The 17,747-nt window shown below is 33.3% G+C and overlaps 2 protein-coding genes across 2 annotated transcripts in view; one reads left to right on the top strand and one right to left on the bottom strand.

Moving 5' to 3' along the window:
* Positions 1–640: 640 nt before the first annotated feature.
* Positions 641–17,747, bottom strand: part of LOC128189566 (ubiquitin-protein ligase E3B-like) — a 22,494-nt gene continuing 5,387 nt past the window's right edge. Inside the window, exons 12-30 of the mRNA XM_052861223.1 lie at positions 17,558–17,678; positions 17,370–17,404; positions 17,223–17,252; positions 16,896–17,008; positions 16,294–16,442; positions 15,066–15,221; positions 14,370–14,544; positions 13,988–14,106; positions 13,450–13,570; positions 12,682–12,778; positions 12,388–12,507; positions 11,664–11,840; positions 11,145–11,252; positions 10,707–10,844; positions 5,221–5,345; positions 4,691–4,873; positions 4,311–4,422; positions 3,731–3,823; positions 641–3,440 (exon numbers count right to left, since the gene is read on the bottom strand). Of these exons, the coding sequence (XP_052717183.1) occupies positions 3,249–3,440; positions 3,731–3,823; positions 4,311–4,422; positions 4,691–4,873; positions 5,221–5,345; positions 10,707–10,844; positions 11,145–11,252; positions 11,664–11,840; positions 12,388–12,507; positions 12,682–12,778; positions 13,450–13,570; positions 13,988–14,106; positions 14,370–14,544; positions 15,066–15,221; positions 16,294–16,442; positions 16,896–17,008; positions 17,223–17,252; positions 17,370–17,404; positions 17,558–17,678 (2,364 nt within the window). The 3' untranslated portion in view covers positions 641–3,248. The remainder of the gene's footprint in view (positions 3,441–3,730; positions 3,824–4,310; positions 4,423–4,690; positions 4,874–5,220; positions 5,346–10,706; positions 10,845–11,144; positions 11,253–11,663; positions 11,841–12,387; positions 12,508–12,681; positions 12,779–13,449; positions 13,571–13,987; positions 14,107–14,369; positions 14,545–15,065; positions 15,222–16,293; positions 16,443–16,895; positions 17,009–17,222; positions 17,253–17,369; positions 17,405–17,557; positions 17,679–17,747) is intronic.
* LOC128189567 (uncharacterized) lies at positions 5,721–10,270 on the top strand. Its single transcript, XM_052861224.1, has 2 exons — positions 5,721–6,712; positions 7,343–10,270. Exon 2 carries the CDS (start codon positions 7,345–7,347, stop codon positions 8,893–8,895), a length of 1,551 nt encoding a protein of 516 aa, XP_052717184.1. The 5' UTR covers positions 5,721–6,712; positions 7,343–7,344; the 3' UTR covers positions 8,896–10,270.

Here is a 17,747-nt window from a genome sequence, read left to right as displayed (position 1 = left end):
TATTGGCACCACCCTAGAGCCTGAACCCCTGACCCAGGGGTCATGAATTTCACAATTTTGATAGAGGGCCTCATGGACATCATAATCATGCATTTAGTTTTTAACAAATACCGGTATACATGGGAGTAGAGAAGAAGATTTTCTAAGATTTAATACATTTTTACTATATGACCATATTGGCCCCACCCTAGAGCCTGAACCCCTGACCAAGGGGTCATGAATTTCACAATTTAGGTTGAGGAATTCATGGACATTATAACCATGCATTTAGTTTTTAACAAATATATATGATAGTAGAGAAGAAGATTTTCTAAGATTTAATACATTTTTACTATTTGGCCATATTGGCCCCACCCTAGAGCCTGAACCCTTGACCTAGGGGTCATGAATTTCACAATTAAGGTAGAGGGCTTCATGGACATCATAATCATGCATCTAGTTTTCAAAAAATATATATGGTAGTAGAGAAGAAGATTTTCCAAGATTTAAAACATTTTTACTATATGGTCATATTGGCCCCACCCTAGAGCCAGAACCCCTGACCCAGGGGCGATAAATTTCACAATTTTGGTAGAGGGCTTCATGGACATCATAACCATGCAACCAGTTTTTTCCTCACATGCGTGGGAGTAGAGAAGAAGATTTTTGAAAATTTGGCTTTTTTTGCATATTTGGCCCCGCCCGTGGCACCCCAGGGGTGGTAGAGCCATGAATTTCACAATTTAGATTCTTCTTACCATAGAGATGCTTCACACCAAAAATGGTAACGATTGACCTGGTAGTTTTCAAGAAGAAGTTAAAATTGTAAAATTGTTAACGCACGACGCACAACGCACGACGCACAACGCACGACGACGGACGAAGACCAATTGCAATAGGTCACCTGAGTGACTCAGGTGACCTAAAAATGAACCAGAGTCTACCTGTGTTACATTTTTATTTTTTGTTCTCACTGAAAGACAACAAGGGTAGGGTGATACAAATTACTACAAACACTGTGATGAGAGATATACTGTTAAATAAGTAATAACAAAAAATCTGTTGCAAGACTTCTACATGGCTAGGCACAATGTATGACCATCAAAACACTGGTGGTAAATAATGTGGAATCATTGGAATTCGTGGTGGCTTAATTTTCGTGGTATTCCTAAGTAGCTTTCCCCCACGAATTTACATCCTCCACGAAAACAAATTTTAAAAAGTTAGCTTTCTTATTGAAACTAAAAACAGACGCACCCACGAATTAAAACTCCCACGAATATGTAAAAAAACCCACAGTCCGCGAAAATTGATCCCGTGAATCTAAATGATTCCACAGTAATAATCTACTGTATCAAAGCAAGGTGTTATTCCACCTTCATGTATATATACATGTACTAGATACATGGGTCTCATTTTAGCTTTACAAACATACAATTAAGTTTTCTGTAGTTATCTTCAGGGCAGAAAAACATATATATTCAATAATAGTAAACACATCATACAAGATATTGACACATCATTAAATACTAGTTCTGTATAACATTTATGGTCTTAAAAATTGTAAAACGAGATGAAAAAAAACCTTAATACAACAAAATAGTATGCTCAAGAGTTCTCTTTATATAACTTCAATTTATAGCCCCTTTAATTGGAGAAATGCATTTCAAGAAAAGAAAAAATGCTTCACAAAAATTGAGAGAAAATGCTTGCAGTGTTTATATCATGGTTATAGTAAATTCTCACCACCAGGGTTTCCTTGGAGAACCTTTTAAAATTATAACTAATAATAGAAAATGAAATAAAAATTATGGAAAATTATTTACACATCAAGCAAATTGATGAACTAAAATATGAAATGCAAAGATAATGATTGACATTAAAACTTAACAAAGTTTCTGTGTATTAGATATATTGTACACGATTCTACCTGTATATAAATTAATGTAACATTTTGGTCCACAGAATGATAATATATACAATGTACATATAAAGACACTGAATGTAACATGCAAGACAACTGCTTATGACACATTGCAATTTTCCAACAACAACAAAAAAAGACAATGGAACCACAAAGTAAGATCTCATTTGTTTAATTCCACAACAATAATTTACTGTAGATTTTTACGTGAGGAATTAATATCTGAGTTAACTGCAAAAATCCTGGATTTAAAAATATTGCTTTAATTTTTCTGACAGACGTAAACCATGAAACTATGATAAAAATTAAGTGTTCATGGTTTTACATTCACAAAATTTGATACAAGGGCTGAATTGCTAAATTACCCCTAATGAATACTGTGGAATCAGTTTTATTTGTTGGGTCAATGTTCGTGGGTAGCCAACATTTTCCTGGTTTGTAGGGACGTAATTTCTTCATTAGCAAGTTCTATTTTGTAAATGAACACTAAACAAAGGCTTGTATAAATTACGTTCAAAGAGATGTAAATTCATGTGCAAGGGTTACCCACAAAAGCCACGAACATTGGTCCCCCACGAACAATGATTCCATAGTACTTGTGTAAAAAATTGAATTTATACATGTAGTAATTTGGAAACCAGGTTTATGATAGTCATATCATTTCTGAGTCTTTTCTGTAACTCTGAATGATCTACCAGTAGTCCAGTTCAGTTCTTTACAATCATACCTATACATGTAGGTATGTTGCTTGTATCTGTTAAATAATTCGCAACTGTACAGCTACATGTACATTTTTCAATTACATCTAAGTCACTGTTAGAAATAGTTTTACTGACAATGATAATATGATATCACAGACAACAAAGTACACATAGTAAAAACATGCATCACCGCCAGTAATGGAGATGGTTTTCTGAATCTTATTGTTGAAATTCTCAGTAAATTGAAAATAAGTAGAAAAAAACTTTATAATTCAATTTTTAACTTTGACGTTTTTACTTTGAATCTTCTTTCGTATGCTATTTAAGTTATTCATTCAGAAAAGTTGACCAGTTTACATTGGCATATGGTTATAGCACTCTTCTTGGTCTTTATGCTTAAGCTCTAGCCAACATTAAAATTGTGCAGCATGAAAAACCAAAAAACAAAGTGCATAATCTTAGCATTCGGCTCACATTGGACCATTAAATGACAATAAAATCTTTCATGCAACTCTCTTTGTTTTGACTTTGTTCCTCTAGAGATCAAGATGAAAGATTTAAACAATGCTGCAAACTGGTGAAAAACAAGGCCTGAATTCTGTGTCAATGACTGACATGTGACTAGCACTTGGGTGTGGAGACACTCAGGAGAGTTCAAACCCAGTGTTGGAGGAGATTGCATATCTCAATTTGTCTCTGAGGGTGGATTTCTTCTGATAATTTGGCAGCTTCAGGAGGTTGAAGCATGTTGAAGAAGTTGGGAGGCGCCCAATGGGGTCTTTTTTCTTTAGATTAAAGAATCCTTTCAGAACACTCCCAACTGTGTCTCCTGTATCCTGGAAGGCAACAGAACAGATTATTTTTTATGCAAATTCTTGTTAAATAGTTAAATTGAAAATTTAAACTTGACTATTACTTGTGCCTTATTTCAATGGCAAAAATTTTTCTTTCAGCACAAGTACAACCAAAATGCTCTGTTGAAAAAAAAAAATTAATTGGTTCTCATAGGAATTGGTTTAGGTATCTTTTCCAAATAAAAAGGACAATCGTTTTTAATACTTGATCTCTTAATTCATCAAGTAATGTTTTTTTTTATCTCTAAGCTAGCCTAACACAGCTTTAATACCTGATCATCACTGACTTCCACACAGCGAACAGAAAATGGTGGTTCCAGGTTGACAAACCCCAATAAAGGTGGTTTAGAGCAACTGGTTACAAACTGAGGGAAAGAAAACGTTCACAAGTTACAAATTTTGTATACACAATGATTGCAGTTTAAATCTTTGTTTATCAATTTATTACTTAGATAAAAACCAAATCAGATTCTTGTTACTCCCTTTAATTTGTTGAAGTTAACAAACTCTGTTACTTATTTGGTTTGTTACTGACTGACTACAGAAATATATTGGGTTGATCAATCTCATTTCAGCCCAAGGGAAAACAAAAGTAATAAATGATGGAGATAGAAATGTTATCTGTATTTTTTGAGTCAAATACATATGACCCAGACATGAAATGGACAAACAGAAAAACAGAAGGATGGAAAATCCTTGCTCCTGGTATATACAGCTCATCAAAGACAAGCATATAGCATATAAAAATCAACTTATCATAAATATCAACAACCTGAGAAACTGCTGTTAATATCGAATATTCATAAGCATAAAATATGGACCTTTTAAATGAAAAAAACCCCTAAGGAATACCTTAAGAAACAAAGCCCTTTCTTGGGGAGTGAAGTCATTGGTGACAATATCCCACAGCCAGCTTATGACCTTATGCCCATTGTGATAACCTCCATAGTATCTGGTGTGACGCCTGTCCAATTGAAAAAAATGAAACTGAGTTTGAACAATTTATGCACTATTAACTGCAAACCAGATTATCAAATACTTTTTCACACCAATTGAATATGTATAAACTGGATAACTATTGAACATTTCTTAAAATTTTGAAGTGGAAAGGTCAATTTGACTTACCTGACATGAATTTAAAATTGTTTAACTTTAATTGTTATACATGTATTAAGAGAATAAATATGATTTGTTTTACCCTTATTTTTACTTTGAAATATATAATAACAAACCTGAGATCTTGAATATCCAGATCAGCATTATCTCCAGATATAAGTTTCTGGAATTCTGGAGCTGAGAACATTAGCAACAAATCTGGATTGATGACAGATCTGAATCCTCTCCTGAAAGCTGCCGTCTGCTCTTTGATTTGTCGATACATTCGGAAATGTGCCATCAAGTGAACATACAGGATTCTATATTTGGTGGAAAAAATGTTCAACATTAAATACTCTACAAGCTATTAGAAGTCTGAAACGAACTGCAATTTCTTTTGTGGTTAAAATTATTTCAACATTAAATACTTTACTAGCTATTAGAAGACAGCGTGCATCAAACTCTAATACTGCATTTTTTAAATTTTGGTTTAAATTTATTTTTTTAACATCATGGTCATCAAAGAAAATCTGTTTGTCATGATTGATTTTATTTATGCATCGTAAAAATCATTTTTGAAACTTTTTACTGAAAATATATTCAATAAATCTCTCAAAGGCTAACAACCAATCCACAGCAACGATAATAAAGCTAATGAAAGTCTGACTTATTTTCATTGGTGACTGGCATTGCTTTCCCTCCAGGTACAAGTTCATGAGTTTCTAATCTCCCCATACAGTCCTCATCACAGGAGAAGGTCAGGTCAAGGTCACTCACATCTCCCTCATAATGCTGCAACAGAAGAATATGTGCATGTCCAGTTTTAACACTATTCAAAATTACACTTGCAATCAATATAATGCTAATGTTGTATGATGAATGAAAATTGACCAATTGTGAGACTTTTCCCCAAATTTTAGAACTATACCTGTAGCTTCCATAAAAATGTATATAAGCATCTTCTACTTTTGGGAAGAGTCGCTTTATAGTGACTGGTCCCAAACCCCATCCCCATTTCCACATGATAGATAAATTGGATTTTAATTTTTTGACAGTGTAAATTCTTATTATTAGCTGTTTGTCTACTTGGGGACATTTTTGGTCCATCCTCTCATGCACTTAATTTAAGCTTGAATCACACAAATTTGTTTAATTTTTTTGTTATTTCATAAATCCAAGGACAGAAAGTTCTCTGCTACATGAGCTATAACTTATAGTGCATGTTAACACAAAAAAAAAATGTTGCTTTCAGTACACAGTATGACATATAGGTGACTGGAGAACAGGAAATACCAAGTGCTTGTAAGTAACCTCGTTATAGTTCACGTTCAAACAACCATTTACACTTAAAATCCTTAGAGGGAGTTTTGATAGACTGCATAAATATATAAAGGTAAATCAAAGTACTGCAACACACTTAAGATGTCAACATTCCTCAATTGTTAATACATGTTATTGTCAGTTTCTCCCTGCCACTGCACTTGTATGGTTGTCGATAAGTACCAATTGTTCTATTTACATGTTTATTTTCATATTTACAATATACTATGAAACAATTCCCCACAATCTATCCTTTTCAAATCCTAACTTTTCTCTCCTCTTTACCTATAGTCAGTATTGTTAACAAAATTAAGACTGGGTTGTAATGCTACAATTTTTAGATATGGATAATGTACCACTCCATACCAAGACTGTTTATTTCTCCTTATAGATCCATTATGGGACAGTCTAATTGCTCTCATGCGTCAAACATATCTTAGTTTGAAGTTTGATGAAAAAATTCTCAACTTTTTAAACTGTTTTAAACACCTAGCTAAAGGCTTAAATGGACAGACAGCTAAAGAAAGACTTGGCAAACACCATGTGCCCATGTCATATATGTGGGTTGGCATAAACATTGAATACCGTACTAATTTCCTTAAAAAACTGAGAAAACCACCTTATTACACCATGTACACACTGACTCAATACAATCATGTGAGCAGCTATTTATAGATAGATGGTTATACATATAGTTTTAGAAAACCATTACCAATTGTGTATAAGTATACAAGGAAGTTACTAGTTTTGCTGATCACATGCTTCGTTAGATTGGAGCAAAGAACCGATAATCCACAGATTTAGTGTTTTATTGATAAGAATTTGCAAAGACCGAATCAGTAAGTAAACATTAGATTTTTCATGTTTGTTTAATGACTGGATTTGCCATGTTATTACAGTCCCTGAAACGTTCTACTTTCCCATTTTTTTATGTATTCATAAAGCGTTCACATTGCGTTCATCGTTAGTTCACCATTCACTTTGCACTTTGTTTGCGCTCTGCATTCGCTCATCGATCACCATTCATTTGGCGTTCACCAAATTCTGTTTCACGTGCGCTCACCATACACTCAAAGGGCGCTCACCGTTCACTCTTAGTGCACTCACCGGACGCTCAGGCTGCTCTCACTGATCACATACCGTTTAAGTGAGAAAGTTGAACATTTAAGGGACTGTCCACTGTTGAAATTCTAGTTTTTACAATGAAATATTCATAAAAAACAACCTTATCATAAAACAGATTTTTATTTTATTTGATAAATTTAATTACTGTAGCATATGATCAACATTATTTACCATGAATAAAAACATTTTCAATTAAATTGTAATTCAAAATCTTTTTGCCTTCTTCCACACTTGAAGCAGTTATGCACAAGTATGCACAAACAGGAAATATTAAAGCAATTTTCAATGACCTTGATGTAGAGAGGAAAATAAATAAATGTCCATTGTTAATTTTTACTTGGTAGATATGGGTACTCCACAATATGCTTTGATTTGTGATACCTGTAGGGAAAACAGGACTCTTACCAGCCACTGTGTAGATTGTCATGGAAGTATGTGTATAGAATGCATGAAAAACCATCAAACACTGTATGCAGACCATATCACTTTGCCCATGGCAGAGTCAAAATGTCCAGACCACCTTAAATTTTATTCAGTGCACTGCAAAATGTGTGATAAGCCAATTTGCAGAGAGTGCTTAACTGGTTTCCATAATGGTCACAAGTATTCTGATATGAATGTGGCCAAACAAGAGAAATTGAATGAAGTGAAAACGTACATGAAAAATCTACATGAGAACATTTCTCCTCTGTACCAGTCCTCAGAGGATCAAGGCAAAAGGCAACTGGATGATTACGCTTCAGAAATAGAGATGGTTAAAATCATAATTAATGAACAAAGAGAGAAATTAAAGTCAAAGATTGATGAATTGTGCAACTCCATAATATATTCAGTTGAAACAACTCTTGATGCCCACAGTGATCAGTTAAAGAAAGAATTGAGAATCATAGTAGATGGAAAAACCCAAATCCAAAATGAAATTAAAAAATGTAAGGACTTGACAGAAAAAGGAATTCTGGAGATAAAGGAATTTCTTGAAACTCTGCCTCATTTACAGGACATACCAGACAGACCCCCAGCTTTGTCAAAACCAGTTCCTTCCAAATTTTTCCCGGCAGAGATATCAGAGATAGCCTTGAAGCAAATGATTGGCAGTGTTTTGCTGGTTAGGGTTCACAACAGTTTCACCTGTAAGCTGCCTGTGCCATATGTCCAAGCTTGTTCAGCGAATGAGGTTTGGGTTAATTTCGAAGACGAAAAGATGCTCACCAAATATTCCTATCAACAAAACACTAAAATGGCCATAGAAAAGGAATCCTTGAAACTGGATTTTAAACCTGAATGTTTTCTTTTGCTGAAAGGGGATTGTCTTTTGGCCTCTGATAGGTTTAACCACTGCATTTGGAAAATTGACAAAAAGAGAAAACCACAGTCCTTCATCAAAATGTCCCCAAACAATCCAAAGGGACTGTGTCTGAACAACAGGCAAGAACTTGTTGTATGTCTCTCTGGGCTGACAGGTTGTCTCAGAGTCTACCAAAATGAAAAAACTTACAGAGAGATTGGAAATGATGTACTAAATGCTCCAAGAAGAGTTGCACAAAATGGAGATGAAAATTACATTGTATTGGATGATCATCTTCAGTCTCACTTTATGGTTGCCATAGATCCAAAAGGAAATTGCAAGTGGAAATTTTATGGCCTTGAAGAAAACAAACTGAAATTTTCCCCTAAGAGTGTCTGTTGCGATTCTCTTCAGAACATCATTGTGTCTGACTTTGGAAACCATTCAGTTCTGCTTTTGGACAAAAACGGAAAGTTCCTGATGAATCTTCTGTGCAGCAGATATGGCTTATGGAGCCCGCGAGGTATGTGTCTGGACAGTGAGGGAAAACTTTGGGTGGGGCAAGGAAAGGATGGGATGGGAGAGTGTCATGTTGTGCAATACATCAAATGATTTAGAACCGTTTCAACAAGAGTTTGGACTTCGGGGAGTACGTGATAACTCCGAAAACTTTGGGTGGGGCAAGGAAAGGATGGGATGGGAGAGTGTCATGTTGTGCAATATATAAAATAATGAACTTTTATCCAGTGAAAATATTGTGCAATGCTTACATTTTATTGAAATTGGTATCTTCATAGAGAGATGACAGTGTATATATAAGTGCAGTTAATTGCTTGTAGTAGGAAAAGGTAGGCTAGGAAACAGTTAAGACAGCAAAATAAAAATACCAACTTATTAATTAGGGTCAGATGTGACCTATTTTCCATTTCTTCTTTTTTTTCTATATCAACAATGTGAAGATTTCTACTAAGTAAATCTATAATTATACTGTCATGTTATATGATACCCTTTTTTTTAAATTTAGATATAAAGTGTTCAATTGAAAATATATGCATGCAATATGACTTTATCTATAAGCATTCAAATGCATTTTGCATGCTAAATTAAGGATGATTCTAAATATTCTAGCTCCAAAAAGAGCCTGGTAATGTACCCTGAATTTTTGGGAATTAATTAACAGGTTTAAATGTTAATAAATAAGGAATAATAAATCAAGGAAAATATAATAAAATTGAGAAATGTCTCGCATGTCCTTAACTTTTTAAAATCTGATTTCGATTATAAAAATATATATTACCGGTATACAAAAGGAAATATGAATTTTTTTTTTGTACTTATATAAGTTCAATACTCGAAGAATATATATATATATATATATATATATATATATATATATATATATATATATATACAAACTAGTGTAAGCATACCAAAATACTCAGTGTCATGATTTAGAACACTTTCATGCCAGTTATTTTGTAGAGTGGGTCTGCCCTCCATATTTTTGTGAAGGTTTAAGTGTGATAATAAAAGAATACTATGGTTTCATAGATATTCTTTGTACCTGATTTTTATTGAATTTCATTCTTGCTTTGATCCACAAAACTTGATGCTCATTGAAGTGTAATTTCCCATAAACATATTGCATTGTATCCTTGAAACTGTGATTTTCACTAAATCCATGAAAATTAATGCCTAGGAATATAAATTAAACCACAGCAACAGCTTCTAGCAAATGACCCCCTATACATTTGATGTACTGTAAGGTACCAGGCATTCATATTCAGTGCTCATATTTATATCTCTGTATTTAACTGGGTGTGAGAACCTGATCAGATAATTTAACAGTATGAACATGTATTTGTTAATGCAGCTGCAAATGCATCCTGCAAGTTTTAGCAGTGGAATTGGTTACTTAGGAAATATGTATACCATTGGTCATCTTCAGTGTACAAGCTCATGCTTTAATAAAAACATCAGAAAACTTGGAGGTTTTAATAATTTATATATATTAACATTTTATTTTTTAACTCTAACATTCAAACATTTTATGAAAGTATGGGTACTCCTAGAAAGTCTGTAGTTGTGACTCTAACATTAGAGACAACTTTGACTAATCTTTTCATGTGTCTGGTGAAAAATATCTTACTAATCATAGTTTAGCATGTTGCTTTTGCATCCTTTCATGTAATGTAGTAAATCATTTGGTTAATACAAGGTTTTTTAAAATTTACATTCAAACCCACAGGCATTAGTACTTGTAATACAAGTAGGCTTGAACCATTTATTGGTGATATGGTTCTCTCAGAATTGATGTTCATATCAATAGTCCAGTCACTGAGGAATATTTCAATCAACTTCTTTTTTCCAGTGTAAATCACTCCTAAAAATTTAACGTTTACAGCATTAGAGTGTTACTTTACCTTGGTATAGGAGAGATTTTTGGCTAGCTCCGGGTCCAGTGATGGCAGTTCATCCAGGGGACTGTACATTGTGCTCTGGTTGTGCTGCAGAATCTGGGTCAGGAAAAACGGGGCAAACGGCACATCAACAACTATACCCTAGAAGGAAATGAGAACAATTATAAGCACACAATGATGTAAGGTATATGTTTGACATTCTAAAAATGTTACTGAAATCAATCAGAATCAAAAGCATGACAATTTACAAACATATTGTCCAATACATTTATGAGGTAAATATAATGAGAAACTGAATGAAATATGAAAATCAATCTCTTACAGACCCCCCCCCCCCCCAAAAAAAAAAAAACAAAAAAACAAAACATTAATTCAAAATAAAACAAAACCTACCTTTGTGAAAATTATACACTCTATATGCAAATGTAATTTTAATCTTACTTCATAAACCGCTTTTGCCAACATCTTTCCAACAAAATCAAACAAGTAAAGATGGTTTTCTTGAATAAAAGATGTGGAGGAGGGGTACAGTTTCTGTTCTGTAGTGACCTAGATTAAGAGATAAAAGAATCAACTACATGATATCATTCCGGTACGTGAAAAAATTAATGTAACTTAAAAGACATTTCTTCTGGCTTAATCAACAACTTCAACCTTTTTTTGTCATGATACATTAAAGGGACTGAAATATTGCTTTTCTACATTTTTCCTTAAACTTATTAAAAATCTTCCAAAAAAAAATTTAAAAGTGCAAAATAGTATTGGTAAAGTTTTGCCTGTAAGATAATCTTTAAATTGATAATAAAATGTCATTCCAAATTTTGTGTTTAAGTTTTCATAAACAATTTTTAAGAAAAAAGACAAAACATAAAATTTTTTGATTTTTGAAGATTGCAAAAATATGTACAAGGCATCTTCAAAACCTTTTAGCACAGTTCAAGACCTGATAAGTCAACATACCTTGAACAAGCTGAGAGCAGGATCAAACACTTTGGATATTGTTTCCTCCAGAAACTCCTTGAAGACTCCATCTTGGTCAATGCCTGCTTCATCCAGGCCTTGTTCATTGACAAACTTGACACGAATCACTCCTTTCATAGATTGGACTGGAATCTGAGCGAGTTGTCTGTAGCCATCCTTAATTGTAGAAAAAATGCAAATATATGAGCTGAAATTTACACATTCATCATTCTAGAATTTTTCCTCATTGCCAAGTTCTTGTAGTCAGTTCTATGTATAATGATTGTACCGGGTATTCAGTCTAAAAATTTTTATATGAATTCAGGTAAATGTTAAGAAATTAATGATTAAACATTAACCATAGTCCAGCATCTTTAAAGAAACATATACATGTACGAACAATATACTGTATATAAGGAAATGTTTGCCCCCGTTTTATTTTCACCTCTTTCATCTTTGTTAGCAGTGGGCGAATTTAAGACTTGACGAATTCCAATGTCTCAGATTATCTCTCTTTAAACACAACTGTGTCTGAACAAATACAAGATGGGGTGAATTGGCTTGCAAGTGTTGAAGGGCGAAAATTACACGGGGTGAATATAACCCTGTATACAGTAATGAATAGGCAGACACAATTTTTCCAACAATTTTTTCCTTTCATAATTTGGTTGAATAGGGGTGGAGTACCATGGTATGATAGATTTATCACATGACAGAGACCCACCTCCACCACCCGGCTTCTATGGACAGTAATCAGTGTGGACTGGGGGGAGATGGCCGCTGATTCTGTCAGTCCCAAACTCTCCTTCTCCATTCTTACTCGAAGTCGAAAAGCTTTCACTCTCTGTTTAAATATAAATAAGTATGAACATCAGAATTAATTTTTCCACCTTTTATATTAAACATGTAATATACCGGTAGGCTCATTCTACAGATCTACATCTTATTTTATTTCTTGGTTCTTCAAGAAATCAAAAGCCTTTCAAAAAAATAATTTTTAATGAAAAAAAATTTTTACCTCTGAAAATGGAATGATAAAGGGAGTCTTTTTCATCAACAACCCCATAGCTCGGTCTTTGTCTGTTTCCTTCAAGAATACACTAGGCTTTACATCCCTGCAAGTGAAATGAATAAAGCATGTCATCTACTGAGAGCAAGACATTACCAATTAACATAATTTTTATGTGCTTTATCGATTATTTTAAAATTATCATATTTCATATACCGGTATACTTCTTAAATGCAATTCCTATGATACTATTTTTACTATTTATACACACAAAATTAATGTATAAAAAACATTTGATATGAACTAATCATTTAAGGGAAAGAGTATTCTTAAGGTACCTCACTACACCTACACTTATACTTTTAAGACACTACATCACAAGATGGCGATTTAAATGTTTTGTTAAACTGTTTATATCATTCGATTGGGTTGTATATCGTCGTAACTCAGTGGTTAAAATATTGGGCATCTGAACAGCAGATCATGGGTTCGAATCTGCCTGGAGCTTTTGTTCATGTTAACAGAATTAAATTTTTGAAATTTAATTTTTAATCCAAAATTGCACATTTTTTTGCCTATTAGACTTAAATACTTTTTAATCCATTATAATATCTATCATAATCAAGTAATTTTCTGCTGATTTGAGAAAGTATTTCACTGTGTAGTGAGCCACCTTAAGCAATGTTTCAGTTAACTTGCAGTGAATCAGCTGATATAAAAGCTTTGATCATTATTAAAGGTTTTCATTTTTACTGGTTTTAGTCCTGTTTGACTGACCTGTGAAGCCAGTGATCTTTTTCTGCATATGGCCGCCTACAGTCTCTCTCATACAACAAGAGCAGGAGATTGTGTGCAGCATTGTATACTTCAGATTCTCCATTCTCCAAAATCTTCAGATCTGTAATGATATAAAACCTTTAAGCTTTAAAGAATTACGCACACATGCTGAATGATGCTATTAAAAAAAAAACATTGTCAAAAAAATTGAGTTGGTATATTGAGGCTATAGTAAAATCACTTCATTAAGGAGGCTAGGTGGTTAAGAAAACCAAAAGACCTGCCTTAACTTTTAAATATGATATTTATTGGCCAAAAACTAGTAAATATGTAGAGATCTATGTCTAAAGGAGAGAGACATAGCCTGAAAATGGGCCATAAGCAATCATCAAGCTCTCTTGAATCTTAATGAATTTAAATTATTACCAGTAAATACAAATTTAAGACCAAAGGAAATGTTAGTACATGTATATTATATTTGTATCAATAGCACACAAAATAAAGGATGCTTAAATAAATGTTGAAATAAAATATTTACCAATTAGATTGTTCCATGTCACTTTGTACACAAACAGATTGAGGAATTTGCTCATTTTGATGTAATCCTCCAGTGTAAACATCCTACGTTGTTCATACATCTCCATGTCATCCAGTGTTCTGTTTACAAGTAAACATCTTCAAATCATTAATTTAAAAGCCTCTCCTGAATATAAACCTTATTTCAGTAATTTAATAATTTCACTACTCAATCAAAATCTTTAACTTTTATCAAAAATAAAATCTGATTTGCTTTAATCTTAGCATTAAAACCAAACCCTCTGACTCATCTATAACATGCTCCTCTTGAAAATAATCTTAACACACTCATAAAATGGCATATAAAGTATGTAAAAGAAGTGAGTTTAGCATAAATGACCTACACTATATAATGGGCGGCGGTCTCACAGAACACAGTCAGGAGGCTGAAGACTGGGTGTATGACACTGTTGGGTGTCTGGGTCAAAAGGTCAAGGAAAACCTTGAGACCACAGTTAGGGCCAAGGTCACACAGAAACTTCCACAGAGCCGGCAGTAGGATCTTGTTGTAACTCAAACCTACAAGGATATCAAATTCAACATCTTATATGTAACTTACTCCTGTCAGCTAGGATATCAGGAAGGAATCAGGACATGTAATATCATTTTACAATCAAATCTTGCAGTAATGAATGTTAAGATGTGAAAGATATTGATGCTCGATAAGATAAATTACTAGGTGTTTAGTCTTTGGCTTCACTTATCAATCAACTGGTAAAAATTAACGTCATAAAACCTCACAATTAGCTGAAAAATCCTTATCAATAAGTATCTATTGAAGAATAAGTGTCCACAAGTTGAAGGATAAAAAATTCTAAACATATATTAAGCTACAGATATTCTTTAATGAGATACATGTTGCTGTATGCATTAAATTGACCTAAGCCAAGTGTCTGCCAGTGGGTTGATATCTATAGTGCCATTGACTGACAGACAAGACAGACAGACAGACAGACCGACCGACCGCCCGCCCGACCGACAGACGGACAGACAGACAGACAGACGGACAGACAGACAGAAAGGCAGAAGGACTAACAAACCTGACAAAATATCCATCCTGAGCTGGCTGAGTGTGTTCATCATGATCTGATACAAAGCACATGTGTAACAGGTGGTCTTTGCCAGGGGGCACTCCAACTTTATCTTGGTGGCAGACGATTTAGAGGAAGCCTTGTCTATAGCTTTCTTTAGTATATCTGTAAGTATCGGTAAATCAGCTAGAATTTAATTGGGTATGGAAAACATATAACTACTGAAGTTTGATAAAATTCATTCCTCAAGATCTGAAAAAGTATATCTATAAATATAACTACATGTAAATATACAAAAAGTAAAGTTGTAGATGCCTTACTTTGCAAAAATTAACATTATGATACTAAATAGATATAAATGGACTGAATCTTGGTTAAAACATCAATATGTCCATGAAATAAATGGTATTATTATACCTCAATATGATCATTCTATATAACGCGCTATCTGATTGGTCTAGAAGTCATGTGACAGGGCAAACAAAACATCCTGTCTCCCAGGGAGTAAATATCATATTCCACCTGTTGGAAATCTCGGGTTTTTCATTCCAAAGGTATATAAAAGCCAACATAAGCATACGATGTATACGATGTAGACATCTATGATTATTAAAATCAAAAATATTTTATCATTTTATTTCTCTTTATATTACAAAAACCAAATTACTATCTGTGATTAGAGAATTATGAAAGAAAAGAGATACAATAGCATAGAAAATTAAACAATCATGACATTATTGCTTAATATTGAAAAGTCTAAAAACTATTAGAAATCAACATATTTTGAATAACCATATGTTGTTCGGTATAATAAAATGTTTATTGCATGAATGTTCTGGAAATATGAAGATTTATTCCCCCAGAAAAATCAAATTTCCTTCAGGTGATGCTCTCAGGAAATATGATCTTTCTTTAAGGAATAAATCTTCATATTTTCTTCACCGTCATGCAATAAATAAATATTAATGGTCAGGAAAAACAAATTATCGTTCTACTCTTACAATAATTGATATACTAGAGTTAATTGATATGTTTATGTTAAGTAATTTGTGGTGTACGTTCCATACATATAATATAAATGAGATTTTCTATATTAAAAATCAATATGCATAGTCTAGAGTCACTCATAGTTTTGAAATTAAGGCATACTTTTTACAATACTTATCAAAATAGTAATGCAGCTAAATGAATAAAATAAAACATAAACTAGGACATGACTATTGAATTCTATACACACTTTTTGATGGTGAGGGTTCTTTCTTTGTGGCTGCTTGTTCCTTTTCCACTTCAACATAGGTCAAAAGGTCAGAAAATAAGATCTTGATCATCTTCTCTGACCAGAGTAGTTTAATCTGTTCTTTCACGTGTGGCATGGCTGCATTTAAGCTATAAAATTTTTTAATTTCATTTCAGAATCTTGATATATTCAAGATATAAAACAAGTGTGATATCCCAATAAGTATGTACTGTATACTGGGAAATATTCACCCCTGTTTCATTTTCGCCTCTTTTGCCCTCGTTGTCAGCGGGCAAATTTAAAACTGGGCGAACTGCAATGTCTCGTAATATCTTTCTTTAAACACAACTGTGTCTGGGTGGATTCAAGATGGGGCAAAACTGTTTGCAAGTGTAGAAGGGCAAAAATTACACGGGGCGAAAATAACCCTGTATACAGTATTACCGAGTTGGACACTAATATTGTTTTCTATGGTGTCACTTGATCTGATTAGTATGTATATTCCCATGTATGATAAAAGAGTTTAACATCTTTCATGGAATGTATCGATTGTAAGAATATTGAACATAATATTTGCATGAGTATGAAGTGTAAACTGGTACCTCTCATCTGATTTATGTGAAAACCAGCCAATGATAGGATGCCAGTTTGTCAGGTTGGATTTCTTGTTCATCACATATTTCTTGCAGCTCTCAAGTAGGCGGATTACCACAGACTGCAAAAATTTGATTATTACAAGTAAAAATATTATTTACTATCAATAAATGTAATAAAATTATTCTTAAAACTGAGAGAGAGAGAGAGAGAGAGAGAGAGAGACATGATCTTTAACATAAGATATACAGGTAAGATAAAAGTCATTCTTGTGGAGAGGAGATTGTGAAGGAAAAAATTAACATATAAATGTAAATTAATGAAAAAAGAATTACCATAAAACTTTGAGTATTTTCCACCAGTCCCTGGAAAAATTATTTTGAAACTTGATTAACTTAAAGGTTGGAATAAGTCAATGCAGACACACAACTATAAGAAACAAAGATAAGTCAAAGTTCTTAGCATATTCATTCAATATTCACCTCAAGTTCTGCCATGCCTAAATTAACAAGGTTTGCTGAAAAGCAAAGAAAAAAATACCAATTCATTAAAGTAATTTTTGAAAATTGAACTACAGTTACATGTAAATTTTCATTTTTTTCTTCAAGAAAAATCTGGCATCGCTAATAATAAAAATATATTAATAATAACAAATAAAAAAAAAGGTTACCTAGGAGGCAGAGGGCATAGCTTCCTTCCAAGGAATTGAAGATGATCCTGGTGCTCTGTTCATTGGTCAGCAAGTCCAAGGCACGCCTGAAGATACGATGAGTAATGAGGAGGTTCAGGCACTGAAATTAACAAAAACATTTGATAACAACAGTTAAGTCAAAAGATTTTGTATTTTTTACCTTATATCT

Source organism: Crassostrea angulata, chromosome 6, assembly GCF_025612915.1.
Source record: "Crassostrea angulata isolate pt1a10 chromosome 6, ASM2561291v2, whole genome shotgun sequence".
Lineage (NCBI taxonomy): Eukaryota > Metazoa > Mollusca > Bivalvia > Ostreida > Ostreidae > Magallana > Magallana angulata.
This window is presented reverse-complemented; position numbering and strand designations above follow the sequence as displayed.

What these genes read in the sequence shown, in the direction of transcription:
- LOC128189567 (XM_052861224.1), top strand. Translation starts at nt 7,345, where the DNA reads ATGGGTACTCCACAATATGCTTTGATTTGTGATACCTGTAGGGAAAAC.